Genomic DNA, 16,951 nt, shown 5'->3' with positions numbered 1-16,951 from the left:
ATCAACTGCAGTAGATAAAAGAAAGCTTTACAGGGTTGTCAAAAGCCAAGCATTGTCTTGTTCTCAGAGACACCGTTTATGTCCTGAAAGAAGATAGTCATTATGTTTTAAACATTTCACTAGTAAGCAATACTCAATATTAGCCCATAAAAAAATAACAAACTGAATGGTGCAGAGATGGTTCAAAATCAGGGAACAAGGAGAATATGTTATTCAGCTAACTTTGGATTTAGGATGATTAGGATCCGCTATCAACAACAACATACTGGTACGGAAATTCAGGGGCTAGAAGCAAAAGCAAGCTCACAAAACTAGTTAAAACAGCCAGAAAGATTATAGGGAACCCCCAGAGACAGCTGGTGGAGCTGTATAATACACGAACTAAGAGGAAAGCATCATTATTATTTCAGGACCCTGTACATCCTCTGTTTATGAATTTGAAAAACTCCCCTCGGGACGACAATACAGGGTACCCACAACAAAGATGTCTATTTTATATATTAATAGATGAGTAATAGATGTGCAATTCACAGCACTAAGACTAGACTATTTCTGATTTAGCCCTGCATCATCAGTGACATCTGATACTTTCATCTGATAATACCCTCCTTACTATAAATCTGGCCCCAGAGAACCTGATCCAAAAGGGAAAGAAATCCACAATAATACTGTTATTTAATACCAAAAGTAAAGGCAGAGAGAGAGAGAAGGAGAGTGTTCACAAATTTCGTCCAAAAATTAAAATGCTTATAGTAGGAAAATCAATGCAAATCAATGAAGCAGGAGTATTTCAGTAAAAAAAAACTCCTGGCATCATACTGTACAAAACTACAAAAACCGGAGGAATCCATTGGTACCAACCATGTCCAACCATAATTAATTGCGATTAACTGCGGATAATCATGTGATTAATCGCGATTAAATATTTTAATAGATTGACAGCCCTAATTCTGATATGATAGAGACTTAATGATAAGAACCACCACAAAAGAAACTAAGGACTCAAGTCAATTCAAATTACTTTATTTTCAGTGATTTGTGCAGTGAACAAATGCAACATCTAAAAACATATAAAACATATATATCAAAAAATACTAACTAAGTCACGTACAAAAGCTAATGATAAAAACATGGAGTAAGAGTCGGGGGCAGTAGGTGTAACAGTGCAGTAATGCTGGCGTCTTTGTGTACGGATGAAGGTAGGAACAAAACTAGATGTGGCCCTTCTGTTCTTAAGGGCAGGGACCTAATAACTCAAACATCCAACTTGTATATAGTGCACATTGCCGCCACCTACTGTTGTAAATCAATAATTACTTATCCTTTAATCTAACTACCAAACACAAGTCACACAACACAACAATGATGAGGCCTCCCAAACAGAAATTCAATCCAAAAGCTTGAGTGATTTTAGAATATGGATTGTCTTAGATGTAGACCAGAGTTATTGCTGTCAGCAAACCGACTAGCAGGGTCACCAGTGGGGTCAGCAGTGGGGTCATCTGGCCTGCAGCACTCATCGATCTCACCACTCTGACTGCAAGAGAAGAACCAAAATTTACATAAAATGTATATTCATCAAGCTTGCTGTCATCAAAAGTACAAAAGGTATGAGAAGATAAGAGATCTTTACCTAATTTATCTTGTGGCAGGAATAGTGGTCCTAGTGAGATCTGTTCAAATCCATGGAGGGATATGTCCCTCCTACTTCGGTGGTGGTGACCTGGGAAGCAGTGCTGCAGGACAACAACAACATTAGAGGCTTCTGTTGATGCACCTGTTGATAATCTATCTAAACTCACTAAAAAACACACAAACACGGTAGTACTTACAGGTGTGCAGTTGTTGTGTGCCTTAAGACACAGACTGACGTGGCAGTGAAGGTAGATGGATGTAAAGTTGGTAAAGGTGAACATCCTGAAGGAGAATCGGGACACAGTGGAGACGCCATTCTGAACTACCTCTACTGTAGTATCTGCTGGATTAGGACACCTGGAAGAAGGTAGTAGAGACAATGTGACCAGACGGACTATAAAGTTTTCAGACTTTGGCAATTAAGAACCAGTGATCAGCGTGCTAAGATAAGATAAAGTTGCAATAGCTCCTTTACATTTCTTTTATGAGATCCCAGCGGACGGGGTAGCTGGCGACGTTGATTGGCGTGGCCCAACAAGATTCCACAACGGTAGATATCTGCCTTCCGTCGACTCCTTCTGTACGTAACTCCACATACAACCTTTGGTCGATTTCCATGTCTAAGTTTCTGTTAGTGGTCATCGGGTAGCGGAAGCCAGAGTCCTGGTAGGGGATCATCCTCACATGATACCGTCCTCGGCCTGATGGAAGTTTCTTCCTCACAATGCTACGAAAACAACAACAACACATAATGTGACTACACTTGAGAAGGAACAAGTCACTGGCAGGTATTTGGCAACAAAGTCTTGCTGGATTTCTTTTAAGTTTTCTTTGTATTGTTGGTTTAAATGGTAAGTTAATTAGTGATGGTGCAAATTGCGGGTAGTGGGCAGTTACACAAAATTTCTGACAACCAAGGGCACCTATTTCAAATCTTTGTAATTACCATCATCATAGAGCACCACTGCCACAGAAGATAAGTACTCAAAAAAGGTCAGAGGTGCAGATGTAGCACTGTTAAATATACCGTAATTGAATGCGTAAATATTGAAACCCTATTATCATTACATACGCCATGACGTATCACTATGGACCAGGGGTGGAGAGAGTATTCAAATCCTTTACTCAAGTAAAAGTGCTAATACAGCACTGTAAAATTACTCTGTTACAAGTAAAAGTCCTGCATTATACATGTTACTTAAGTAAAAGTATGTCAGTATAATCAGAAAAATGTACTTAAAGTACAATTTTGGCAAATCACAGGTCATTTCAGAGCGAGAGCATTCCTATTGGCTATTCTCTGGCTGGTGGGCGATGCTTGGTATTTTCTCAACAGCTAAACAGTACACTACAAGATGTTTCTGAAAACATTTGAGGCGAGAAATAGGCATTTCAGTTACAGAATATTGATTCATATTTGATCAGCGCTGCCTAGTTTGACCGTTTGATCAGAGTTTGCGAGTGATTGACAGCTGCTGAGAGACGGCAGACTCCAGCTCGGCTCTGATTGGTTGTTTTCCTCTATGATATTTGGCCAATGCCATAGGAGCAACGGAGGACACAGATGCACATGATTTTTTTTCATCAGTCTCATGCACTACTGTCAGGATAACGTGATTGTTTTATAAAAACAACTTTTTTTTTTAATCATACTTGCTCCATTTCTACCCACTGCCGCTTTAAACATAGTATTTGCGTAAATGTACTTAGTTACATTCCACCACTGCTTTAGACAGATGTTCACTATAAAAAAGGACAGACAGACTTAAGTCAATAAAACATGCAGATTAGATAGTATTGTCACCTCTCTACAGGGTTGATGCCCACATCCATAGACAGGGCCTGCCAAAGAGGGTATTCACAGCAGAAACGCAGATGAATGTTTTTCTGGCGGCTGATTAGACCTCCATGAGTGTCCACGTCGCCCTGGATCAGGTTCTCATAGGTGAAATGGGTTCCATTGCTCTTAAAATTGAAATGACAAAATGGTATAAGTTATTTGTTGTAATACGTCTTAAGGACAGCATTTACATCTAAAATCTTCTTCAGTCTGTGTTGATTCCATTATAGTCTATGGGCTGTACCCTGAGAGTTGTCCCACACAGCTTGTCGTCATTGTTAAAGTGGAACACCAGTCGTCCGTCCTCGACAGTCCCGTTGCAGGAGTGATCTTGGAGGTGGAGGGCGCCAGGGTGGAAGCCAGCTTCAAACAGCTGGCAGCGCGACACAGACATGGTGCCTGAACTACTGTTACAACTGATGGACGAGTCTATGAGAGAGAGATAGAAATAAAAGACATGGTCTCATGATTAAAGTTGCATTCATCAATATTTTTAGATTACTAATGGATCAAATGACTGCTGTATATGTAGGTGTTGCTCATAGTAATAAACCCACAATACTATAGGTTTATATTGAATCACCAGTTTAAATAATTTAAACATTTTTTTCTGAGAAATCATGTTTTGTCCGTCATTTTTGAATCGTTGATGGTTCACATTACTACAATACCCATGAGCCTTGACAGCGATTGTTGTTGCCAGTCAGGGGCGCCTGAAAGCATTCAAAATTGGCCCGGAAGCTGCAGATTGCAGAATCACTTTTTTCAACACCGTAGTCTTTAGCCTCCACTGGCCGTCAGCGGTGCATGAACAGAATTTTAAGGTTGGGATTTGATATTTTTTGCCTAAATGCACTTTGGGAGTCATAGCTAAATCCTACCTGATTTTAGCGGAAGAACTATGATAAACCGAAACCTGAGTGGATCGTATTGTTCCGTGCACTCGTGTTGTTTCACGAACAATGCCATTGTACTATGTAGCAATGTCTACTACTCATCTTACACATGTCACTTCTGCGATCTTAAAACAAAGCAGTGCTTTAAGAGGAGCTGCCCTCACCGTAGCTCATATTGTTGGGCCGATGGTGGTGCTCATCACAGAAGCAGCCGTACACACCGTCCTTCTCACCACACCACTCATGCTCTGTGCAGTCCAGCTGGTCACAGGGGTCTGACTCAGCTATGGAAATAGTGGGGAAATGATGAGACAAGGAGTGATGAAAGAGAAACAAAACAGGTAAGAGAGAAGATACCTATGGTCTAATGCAAACTTACGACAATACAAAGCAGAGCGCCAATCAGAGATGTTTAACCCCAAAACAGAGCAGGTTTTCTCATAGGCTGCGACATCAGAACACAGTATGCCATTGGCTTTAGTGTAGAGGCAGAGATCGTAGACACAGGAACTGAAGAATGGCTGAGGATCAGAGTGCGGGTGACAGGCACTGAATGGGCCGCTACTGTTGGTGATGACGCTACAGAGCTGAGAGTATTCTGCCCTAAATCGACAGTTGTCCAGTCCATCACCAATCACTTCATCGGTGGATCCACATCTAGAAAAGACATTATACGTTTAATACTTGGGCTGACTTTGTTTATTTTGCCACAACATATGTTTCTGTAATAAGTGTGTTGTTGTTTCTTTATGTAGTGAAAGATTGTTAACTGATGATATTTTGATGATATTTTGACGCCACTTTGTGCGTGGAATACCCTACAAGTTCAGCTCACCCTGGTTGGCTTGTGGGTGACTTCCAGCTGTTTCCAAATTGATTGTCATTTTGTGCCAATGTGCCATTGGGCAAGACTTTGTCATCTGCAGGATCACCGTTGAAGTTTCCATACATCCCGATGACTCTATTTTGACGGCGATAGTGTACTCTGACCAGTAAAGTACTACGGCCATCAAAGTGGACTACCAAATCAATGGCATCGACCACTATGTAGCCTCCCTCTCTGACCATCCGAGCTAAGGTTCCTACAGTGGTGGGAAGAGACACGGCACTTCCATTCACCTGGTAGGATGAAAGATAATAGAAAGATAAAGAAGGGTGAGGAGGCACTTGTCGTTACGTATGTTTACACCAAACCGATTTAGAAAGTTTTTCATCTTCAAGTAATAAATGGTTTACCTTTACTATTTTGTTGGGTCCAATCCTGATATGCACACTCTCTCTTTGATTTGAGAGGTATATATCCACTGCTGACACAAACGACACGCGGTTGTTGCCACGGTGATTATTGGTGGCTACTACCTGAAACTGTGTTTCATTAGGGCTGTGGCTCACACTCTCAGTAATGATGTAAGAGCATGTGCCCTGGAAATGAGCCACTGTCCCATCAAAGGTGATGTAATGTGGATCCCCCAACGTAGTGCTAGTAGACATTGGATCAAAACAGCCCAGCTGGCCGTTTCTGATGGTGCACTCTTGTGTCTCGGTGCAAAATGCAACTTGACATCGCAGGTCATGGGGACCATGGCATACACAGTACTTGGAGCATGCATCAGTCCAGAAGTCATCGAGAGGCTGCAACAGGTGAGACAAAGACATGCATACAAAATTATTAAAAATTTAGCATGTGCTACATTAATAACACAAAACGGCTGCTGAGTGGACTGGGATAATGAAATTATCATTGTTCTGTCTGTAGCCTATCACACACTAAATTGTAGTCATGTGATTTGCTATTTATTTATTTTTTTACCGTAAAACGATATAGCTACACTGCTTGGAACCCGATTGTCATTGTTTTCTACCAAGTTGTCACTCAATCTTGTTGCTTGCAGCTTTGCTAAAATGTTTCTTGAAATTCAATAGTCAAAAATCTCCTTTTAGCAATAGACTGGAGCACAAGGTAAGAACCAGAGATGTGTGTTTTCCCTTTCCTTGTCAGATTTGTCTTAAATGCTATTGTCCATTTCATTTACTTTGTTAACATATGCAACACGTTCATATACATATGCCATATTGTACAGTAACACACATTGACTGTATATAACAATATTAGGTAATAAAATAGAAAAAAAAACAATGGACAAATTGTGTTAACAAGAGAAAAGCAGGACAAAATGGAGGTGTCATGGGGAGAGTAGATGTAAATAGGGATAATTTTGTGTATTTAAGGTGTGAAAAGCACAATCTGAGGCTACAGTCAGCCAGTATTCTGACACTTATAAGTGCGGCAGCTGCTACCACAGTTGGTGGGTCAAGGTACAAAATACCAGTTTTTACACACAATACATGTCGCACAATAAAGTAGCAAATCGTTCTTCCAGGTTTGAGTAATCTGATGATAAACAGAGCCACTATTGTAGTGTTGTTTTGGTCTTCTCTTTACAGTATTGCAAAATAACTTGTTACTTGATAATTGTAGGCAAATGAGGATAGTTTCATTGTAAAGCACACTAATGTTGATGGTTGACAGAGGTGGGTAGACCCTTGATCAAAGGGAAATGGTTATATGTGCAAAAACTGAAATCATTGAGACAATCAGATTTATTATTGAGGCATAGTTATACAAATCTGGTGTTCTATTCATTTACAAACTATATGACTTACATCGTAGTAGAAGCCTTCATATTGACAGCCACAGTTTCCCTCAGGGACACAACTCGTCCCACCCCTGAGTAAACCTTCATCACAGAAACATCCCTCCGAGCAAACTTGCTCACAGGTGGCATCAACGCTGCTGGCACAGGTGTGGGCACAGTCGGTACCACACAGCTCATAATGACTGTTGGCTGGACAGTCAATACCTTTATAAGTGAGGAAAGAAATGATGGATGTCAGATGGCTAAAAATGATTGAGTCTGTCAATTAACTAAGCATGTATGTAGATGCAGTAGGTTGAGACTTTTTCTTGGGAAACGCTTCTTTGATTGTTTCCTAGTCTGTTTGTAAATTAGACAAACAACACATTGACTGGTCGACTTACTGCAGTTGGTATTCAGTCTCCAAGGGTAGATTTGAACATTAGCAGACTGACAGGCACTGGCGTATTCCTGAATGTCCGTGCATAGGAACTCATTTCCCCGAAGACAAACATCAAACACACAGCTATTGAAATATGGCGCTGGGTCCACCTGCTCATGGCAGAAGCTGAAGGGGCCGCTGGCTGATAAAATCACCTCACATTGGGCTCTAGCAGGTCCCTCATTGGTGCATTGTGGGCAGGAGGAGCCACACCCATCACTGCAGGTGTAGTTTCCTGCCACTTTCCAAGCCGTCCCAAACTCTTGTGGAGTGCTGACCAACGTTCCAGATGGAGTGTGGAACTCGTCATTTGGATTTCCATTGAAGTTTCCACAAAGTCCACATGTTGTCCCACTGGATTGAAGACAATATGTTGATAGATTGAAGGTAAATGTGTCAAATATTCGCAATAAAATATTTTTTCAGAACGTAAACTAAAGCAGTTAAACATAGCCTACAGTAAATGGAGGTTACCTGTAATTTGAAGGTACAGAGATTGACATATGATACGATCCATCGTACATGACACTCAGGCCAAAATCAGCATCGACATATATGTTCAATCCCCTTGCATAGATAGATACACGAGCTCCATTCAAGATAATAGGTAAGTTTTTAGTTACTCCATTCACCTTTAACATTGGAAAAACAAAATTGGATGAACAATCATAGATTTGTATTTGCGTTCTGGTGTTTTTAAAAATGACAGCTGTAAAATCCAGTATAGATTAAGTAGAGTCAGAGGAATGAATTGATAAAGACCTTCTTCAATAGTTCTGAATATGTGCAACTCACCTGTACCACACCGCGGCTCCGTCTTGACATATGCACTCGATACCCCCACACATTTACAAAAACTTCAGATAGGACTGAAATTCCCAGCCCTCCCAACGGCTCATTCTTAGCTTCCACTGAAAAATGGTGGAGTCCATCAGTGGCGTTACAAGGAGTCGCCATAACATAGCGGCAGGTTCCGTGGAAGTCATAGCGCTTGCTATCAAAGGTGAAGTAGTGAGGGTCACCGCCGGCAGTGCAGGTGCCATGAAGGTTGGGATAGCAGCCAAACTCTCTCTCCACCACACGGCAGGACTCTTGGGGACCACAGGAGTTGGGGATACAGTGGACTGCCGCTGTAGTGCCATTACAGGTACACAAGCTCTGACACTCATCACCGTGCAAGAATTGTTCGCCCCCCCGCCGATAGCGTCCCTGGTGATTGCATCCACAGCCTGTAGGTGGTACGCACTGGTTGCCGTTGAGGATAAAACCATCATCAACTGGCACCCATCCTGACACACAGTGTCACAGGTGAAAGGGAAAGCGAGGCTGGGGCAGGTGGAAGGACAAGTACTTCCACAGACTTCATGATGGCTGTTTTGAGGGCAGTTTTGCGCTACAGAAAAACAAAGCAATTAATTAAGCAAAATCATTGTATTATATCAAAACTACCTACATCAAAAGGGGGAAAGGTGCTTACCACAGCCAGTTGCATTCCTCCAGTGTCCTAGGGCAACACCCTTCTGTTGACACATTAATGCATAATCTCGTAGGACCTCACATAGCGCTGATGCTGGATCTCTAGAGGCTCTAAGGATCTCCACACATGCATCCACATGCTGCTGTGGGTTCACCATGGCCAAACACTGGGCAAATGGCCCATGCGGTGAGGCAAGAATGCCACAGTACTCACTAGAATTGTAATTTGTTGTCAATGAGTTATGAGTTACACTTTCCACGCAGTGTGCCGTGAGGGGGCCATCTCGCCAACTGTCCCCAAAGTCCTGAGAGCTGTGGACCAGGACGCCATTGGGTATGCGGAAGTCGTCATGTGAGTGACCATTGTAATTACCACAGAGTCCACCCAGTGAGCCGTTGTAGATACCAGGTGCAGTGACACGCACAAAGTGAGGCCAGACTGTCTGCACAGTTACACCAAAGGAGGTTCGAAGGATGATACTGTGAATGCTGCTGTGGTAGATTTGGAATTGATTGGATGCTGAGCTGAATGGTAGACTGATCCGCTGACCGTCAACCTAAAGGACCATTTAAACAACCAGTGTCAGATTTTATGGGTAACAAGGTTTTCAGTTTATATTAATCAATCTTTGGTGTTTCCTTTTATGTGTTGATCTAAACAAGATTGCAACATGCAAGACAGAAATAATCCTATATTTAAAACTTCTCTCTTCTGTCACCACTCATTTCTCTTCATAAGCTCTTGAAATATTTTATATGACTTACCTGAACTTCCCTGCTGTTTGTCATTTCAATGGAGATTTGTGTTCCCTCCGCCTCAAACTTCAGGAACCGAGCAAAACCTTGTTGGCCTCTGGGCACTTTTGCTGCTGTCACCTCAAAATTTGGGTAACTAGACAATCCCATTACTTTGGCAAGGGTCAATTGACACGCCCCAGGATAATGGTAAGTCAGTCCATCAAATGTATGATATGACCCTTGACCTTTTATACAGCATGTTGCATAACTGTTAGGTCTGCATCCTCTTACTCCCTCTTCCACCCTGCAAGACTCTAATGGTCCACAGACATGGGAGCGGCAGGTCATGGAACCACTACTGCAGATACAGCGTCTCCCACAGTCCTCGTCTAGTATTACAGTTTCTCCAGAGCGATAGTAGCGACCCTCAAAGCTGCAGCCACACTCAGCATGAGGGACGCAGACTCCAGCACTGAGGATGTAGCCTGAATTGCAGATGCAGCTCTCCCGGGAAGGGAGAGGGCAGTTGTTGGTAGAATTAGGATTGACACAGGTGGCTGGACATCCTGTGCCTTGGGACACAAAGTCACTGTTGGCTGGGCAGATGATTTCTAGACACAAGAAAACAACATTGATATTGACATCATGGACATTTTACCCAAAGGATTCTTTGAAATCTTCTTGATTGACGGACAGACATACCACAGAAGCCTTGTCTCCTCCAGTTTGGCAACTGTATACCATTTTGTTGACACAGACTTGCATACACATTTAGGGCTTGGCACAGAATGGGTTGGTACCCTCCTCCAACACACAGATCAAACACACAGCCTTGCACAAAGGTCTGTGGGGGAAGTTGTCGATGGCAACCAGCAAAAGGTCCAGGACTGCTCTGGAGGATACCACAATGGGCAGTATTGCTGTACAAAGCTCTCTGAGCCACAGTGCAGGCAGCACAGCTTTGCCCTGCACATCGGGGCTCACAATCAGTCTCATTGTCCCCTAATGCTTGCCAACTGTTGCCAAACACCACTTCAGAGCTCACAAGCTCGCCTTGGCGGGTTTGAAAGTCATCCTCACGGCGATTGTTGAAGTTTCCACACAGGCCGCATGTTGCATTCTGGTAAGTGTAGGGCACACCGATCCTAACATAATGATTTGCATCATAAGACACCTCCAAACCAAAGGCAGTACTGATGACCACAGAAAATCCTGAGTTATAAACATGGATTGCGCCGTTGTTGAGATAGAATGGAGTGGCTGCAAAGATGCCATTGACCTGAAAGCACACCAGCAAGCAAAGACATAGTTGTAAAAATATGTACTAAATAAAAAATATTACAGTAATTGGAGACTTAGTTCTAACCTTGGCTGCAGCAGGATGTCCCTTGACAAGCTCGATGGTTTCATTATAGACGTACACTTTGACCAGTCGTGTCCAAGAGGCTCGAGTGTTGCCCCGATGCTCATTCTTGCCCTCTACTCTGTAGTAGGGCAGCCCACGACCACATTGCTCAGAAATAACATAAGTGCAGGTGCCCATGAAGTCAAACGCTTTCTTATCGAAGGTATAGTAATGTGGATCACCACTTAATGAGCAGATGCCTCTCCGCACCGTCTGGCAGGAGAACTGAAAGGCAGTAGGTCGGCAGATTTGGGAAAAGGAGCAGGGTTGGCTGACACACTGCAGGCCTGTTGAGGTGCAAGTGCACTTCTGTGCACAGGTACTGTCACTCCAGAATGAGTCACCCAGCTGCACGGGTTGATCTTTGAAGAAAATAAAAAGAAAGTTTCCTTGAAAGGCATTGACTTCAACATGCAAACACTATTAGCATTTAAAACATTTGATTTTCAAAGATTTTGGGAGCATTTTTGCCTTTGTTTTTATAGCAAACAGTAGAGTGGTAACAGGAAATGAGAGGGTAGAAAGGAGGATGACATGCAAGAATGATCCCTAGCCATCTTAAACTGGGGACATTATCATGGTCAGCGTCTTGACCTTGTAGAATACATTACCATTTTACTTTTAAGAAATACTTCGGCATACCAAAGCAAATCACAAAATAATGAAATTAAAGAATTTTTTTTAAAAACTTGACTTGCAACACAGTTCATTTGTATGTCACCATATTCTAATGTAATAGCAGTTCAGTGCACAATATACTCAGCTGTGTGCAGCATATAAAACATACTTCAACAAGCAGAGATTTATCGTCAGAATTTCCAATATCTTCATGGAGTGGTGATCATATATGTACATTACTGTAAAGAAGTACCTTTGGTGACCACCCTCTGGTTCTGGTCTTACCATTGAAAGTGCAGCCTCTTAATCCTTCGTCTAACCGGAAAGCCCAGCGACCGGTTACATTGACATTGCTGCTCAGGCGGAAAGTTGAATTACTGCCTGATGCAGTGTTAGAGAATGATCCAGGGATGGAGAAATGGTGAGTGGAGTTTTGTGTGTCATATCCAGCCTGGAAATACATGTCACATTGATAAAAGTAGTTAAAGTTTTTTGTATTTGTGCATTTCCATAATTGCATTCAGATTTAAATAAGGCATGGCAACTTTTTACAATGTATATTGCATATAATTTTAATGGCTCTAACCTGTACATTGTGAGTTGTAAAGGCTATTATCCCATAATTCATCAGCACAAACGAGTACTGGCCACCAGAGATCAAGACTGCTTGGGCCGTTGTTTGCTGAAAAAAAATGTACATGTGGTTATTATAGTAAATATAGGAAGTAATAGGTAAAATACACATCATATGTGTTTCCTCATTTAGAACAAGATGACTTACTGTTCCAGTGGTTGGATAGTAAGCCACCTGATACCATGTTGCAACAAAGACCCAGTTGGCCCTGAAGTTCAACTGTGGGAAGTAACGATTAATGTCTTCTGTAGCTCGTCCGAGGATGCTACCACTGGTGTATTGGTTGTAGATGATCTGACCATTTTCTCTGTTGTCTAAATCTGTCCAGAATGGAGCAATGAGGTCTCTGGATCCACGCACTGGAATCCTTTCAGGTATGTAACTATACCAAGGACTGTTGAAGGTCAGGTGTCCATTGTGGTTCACCTGGAATACAAAAAGTAAACCAGTTCTTACTGACAAAGAATTAGTACGTATGGTAACACGTTATAATAAACTTAGAAATCACTTATAAATGGTAAATTTATAGTTAATTAAACTTTGTAATAGTTATTTTACTGTTAACAAACAATGAAATGATAATTAATAATGTTTACCAATTATTAGTTATGCTATAATTTATGTTGTTTTATCATTAGTTTGTTTAATATGAAATAATTCATTTATAAATTATATATTGTATCATAGCTGATAGGAGACGATAACAATTATATTTGGATTGCATTATTAAAGTATTTATTAACAGTTTATTGTTGTACACATTATAACATTTGATGTACTATATTAAGTATTTTGTTAATGATTACCAAATTATTTCTAAACTTTTAAGAAATCGTTTGTAAAACATCCATAAACATTACATAGTTAATACTTTTAATACTATCTATTTAGATAATGGTTTTAGATGCTTTACAAAGCATTTAGTAACCATTTAACAAGATATTAGAATTAGTTGCAACTTTATAAAAGCCATCCAAAAAAAACTTTTAAACTAACGTAAATTATAGCATTTCTAATAATTAGTAAACATTAATTATCATTTCATGGTTCGTTAACAGTAAAGTAACTATTAACTAAATTTTAATTAACTATCAATTTACCATTTATAAATGATAGTTATTATAAAGTGTTACTGTTTAGGTAGAAGTAAAAAAAAAAAAATATTAATTTCATAAAATATTTCAGAATGTGCTTCTCTTATTTATTAATTAATAATAATTTATGGATTTAGTAAATGCTAATAATATTGTTACATACATAAATCTGATTATGCGTCCGTCCGAAATACACAAAAGGTCGTTGCAGGGGAATTCGAGGAGAACTTCCATCATCTGAGACAAAGCTTCTGGTTCCCTCAATGGGGTAGAGGGGTACTAGAAAGAACAAAAGACACCACATTTTTAAAAAAATATAAAATGCTCATATTGGTGTTATTGGCAAATGCCATATTGGCAAAGGTTAAACTGTGTTTTTTTTGTTTTTTTTAATTTTAACTATTTTTCAGCCTGGTATTATGTAACTTGTTAAGTATAATAAAACAAAGCAAACCATTGACTCTGGTATCAAAGTGTGGTACCTCCCCAACCTCCAGTCCACACCCTTTTGATTGTATGACTGATCTGTTAAGAGTATGAACAAATGACTAAAAGATTATTCAAATTTCAACTTACTTGGAATCGAAGGACCCGCCAAACCTATGAAAACAAACAAATAAGTATAATTGGATAAAAATCAGAGTCTGCTAACATCAATTAACAAATGTCATTACATTTACATAAATGCATCTACAGAAGTAAAAGTTAATATAATTGAATTTAATTCAATCTTCAGCCTGGTATCATGTAACTTGATAAGTATAACAAAGCAAAGCAAACCTTTGCCTCTGGTGTCAAAGTGTGGTACCTCCCCAACCTCCAGTCCACACCCTTTGCTTTTGCTGTGCTATATGAACGCACTGTAACACTAAACACTTGCATGGGATGTAAATTGTGTACTATTATAAAAGTAGAGTAATAAATTCACGTATAATACTTTATACTGTGAGCTGTCATTTTATAGTCACTATATATTTCAAAACCTTAAAAGGGACAAATAACTTGAAATTTAGCTTGACATAAGCTGCAGCTAACACGTTCTGTTCAAAGCTACTTATTCCTGCTAACAAACAATCATACAGCAGTGGTATTAGCTGTAATCCAGGGGAAATACATATAACCTTGAAGTTAAAACTGCTTTGAGCTACTGATTGTATGACTGATCTGTTAAAAGTATGAACAAATGACTAAAAGATTATTTAAACTTCAACTTACTTGTAGTCTGAGGAGATACCATACCTATGAAAACAAACACATAAATATAATTGGATAAAAATCAGAGTCTGCTAACATCAATAAACAAATGTCAGTTAGTGAATTTACATACATTTAGCTATAGAAGTATAAGTTAATTTAATTGAATATTTAATTCAATTTAATTAAATTTTCAGCCTGGTATTATGTAACTTGTATTATGTTACGTGTTTAGTATAGTAAAACAAAGCAAATGATTTAGAGATTTTCTGTACTGTACTTCAACTTAATTTGATTTAATTAGATACTTACTTATCATCCCCAAAAGCAGCACAGGCAACATTATTTGACTCGCCATTCTCCAAAGCCAAATATTCAAACCTGCTGACCAAATAGAATTAATTAAATTTCAAAGGAATAAAAGAAAAAAAAAAAAAAAAAAAGACTGCAGAGACTGCATACCCCACCAAGGATGCATAGTCCTGTAAATCTGTTTTTATGGTTTTAATAGCAAAAAGAGATGTTTAGAGATTTAAATTTGTATTGATCTAGATATACAAATGTCCATTATACACATTATACATCTGCAACGTTTTTGTATTCATGTATTGTAAGTGCAATAGTTTCTTAGAAAATTACACAAATTTTAAAAGAGCAAAAAAAATCTGGAGCTGCACCTAAAGGAAATCACTTGTTTGGATCAGCCTAATTTTCTATGATTTGTCAAATATGTTATCATATAACATATGATTTACATCCTGCTAATTGCTAAACAAGATGGAAAACATCACCTATGTGTCTGAGGAAATAATGCTAATAAAAATAGAATATTGACAGTGTCAAATGAAAATGTCTGTGAAAATGAAACATTGCTTTCTTAAAGTAAATGCATTTTGTCAGTGCAGTGTGGAAATTGTTTGTTTAACTCCAATATAGTTAAAATTCTCAATTAAGTTCTTACTGTAATTCAGTTGGAAAAAAATTACCTGTTTATATGCTTCTTTGGTTGTTGAGTTGCCCATTGGAGACTGCAGCACTGCAACAAGGCTTTATACTGTAAAAAGCTGGCACAGTCCCAATAAATCTGTTGTTCAACCAGTTACAGGAGTATCGGATGGAAACAATCTTATTGCTTCCTCATAACAAGCGAACCAAACATTCCATTTTGCATCAAGAACAACGCAGATTATCACAATGTGATGTCATATTTTACCAAAAGCTTTAGTACTTTGAGTAAGGAAGCTATTTGAAGCCCCCCTCCAGTGTATTTTGGCATTTCTATATTTCATATTTATTTGAGTCATTTCCTGACTAAGTTGATTAGCCACAATGTTTGCCAAATTTGTTCTAGGTCCGAACGACGGGAAGCGCACAACTTTCAGCCCAAAAGAAAACAAGATAAAAGTCCCGTTAGAGAATAAACTAATCACGGTGCAGCCCGGTGAGGTTTCGGTGCTGGGAGCTGGGGCAAGAGCGGCCGGTGCCGGTGGACGGTGCACCTGCTGGCACAGTCCCAATAAATCTGTTGTTCAACCAGTTACAGGAGTATCGGATGGAAACAATCTTATTGCTTCCTCATAACAAGCGAACCAAACATTCCATTTTGCATCAAGAACAACGCAGATTATCACAATGTGATGTCATATTTTACCAAAAGCTTTAGTACTTTGAGTAAGGAAGCTATTTGAAGCCCCCCTCCAGTGTATTTTGGCATTTCTATATTTCATATTTATTTGAGTCATTTCCTGACTAAGTTGATTAGCCACAATGTTTGCCAAATTTGATTCAGGTCCGAACGACGGGCAGCGCACAACTTTCAGCCCAAAAGAAAACAAGATAAAAGTCCCGTTAGAGAATAAACTAATCACGGTGCAGCCCGGTGAGGTTTCGGTGCTGGGAGCTGGGGCAAGAGCGGCCGGTGCCGGTGGACGGTGCACCTGCTGGCACAGTCCCAATAAATCTGTTGTTCAACCAGTTACAGGAGTATCGGATGGAAACAATCTTATTGCTTCCTCATAACAAGCGAACCAAACATTCCATTTTGCATCAAGAACAACGCAGATTATCACAATGTGATGTCATATTTTACCAAAAGCTTTAGTACTTTGAGTAAGGAAGCTATTTGAAGCCCCCCTCTAGTGTATTTTGGCATTTCTATATTTCATATTTATTTGAGTCATTTCCTGACTAAGTTGATTAGCCACAATGTTTGCCAAATTTGTTTCAGGTCCGAACGACGGGCAGCGCACAACTTTCAGCCCAAAAGAAAACAAGATAAAAGTCCCGTTAGAGAATAAACTAATCACGGTGCAGCCCGGTGAGGTTTCGGTGCTGGGAGCTGGG

At 39.9% G+C, this 16,951-nt stretch overlaps 2 protein-coding genes across 2 annotated transcripts in view; both read right to left on the bottom strand.

Moving 5' to 3' along the window:
• LOC141758003 (alpha-tectorin-like) overlaps positions 1 to 16,951 on the bottom strand; it is a 64,133-nt gene that overhangs the window by 22,070 nt on the left and 25,112 nt on the right. The window contains exon 4 of the mRNA XM_074619009.1: positions 13,991 to 14,014. Coding sequence (XP_074475110.1) covers positions 13,991 to 14,014 — 24 coding nt within the window. The remainder of the gene's footprint in view (positions 1 to 13,990; positions 14,015 to 16,951) is intronic.
• Positions 1,008 to 13,251, bottom strand: LOC141759005 (alpha-tectorin-like). Its single transcript, XM_074620897.1, is given in 23 exon segments — positions 1,008 to 1,537; positions 1,634 to 1,736; positions 1,833 to 1,992; positions 2,111 to 2,362; positions 3,440 to 3,600; positions 3,720 to 3,904; positions 4,536 to 4,655; positions 4,751 to 5,028; positions 5,207 to 5,490; positions 5,608 to 6,003; positions 7,036 to 7,232; positions 7,412 to 7,803; positions 7,924 to 8,081; positions 8,245 to 8,726; positions 8,729 to 8,842; positions 8,927 to 9,482; positions 9,691 to 10,274; positions 10,366 to 10,942; positions 11,030 to 11,430; positions 11,972 to 12,137; positions 12,273 to 12,368; positions 12,468 to 12,746; positions 13,234 to 13,251. Coding segments are annotated over 23 exon segments (6,069 nt in total). The 3' UTR covers positions 1,008 to 1,427.

Source organism: Sebastes fasciatus, chromosome 20 (genome assembly GCF_043250625.1).
Source record: "Sebastes fasciatus isolate fSebFas1 chromosome 20, fSebFas1.pri, whole genome shotgun sequence".
Classification (NCBI taxonomy): domain Eukaryota; kingdom Metazoa; phylum Chordata; class Actinopteri; order Perciformes; family Sebastidae; genus Sebastes; species Sebastes fasciatus.
This window is presented reverse-complemented; position numbering and strand designations above follow the sequence as displayed.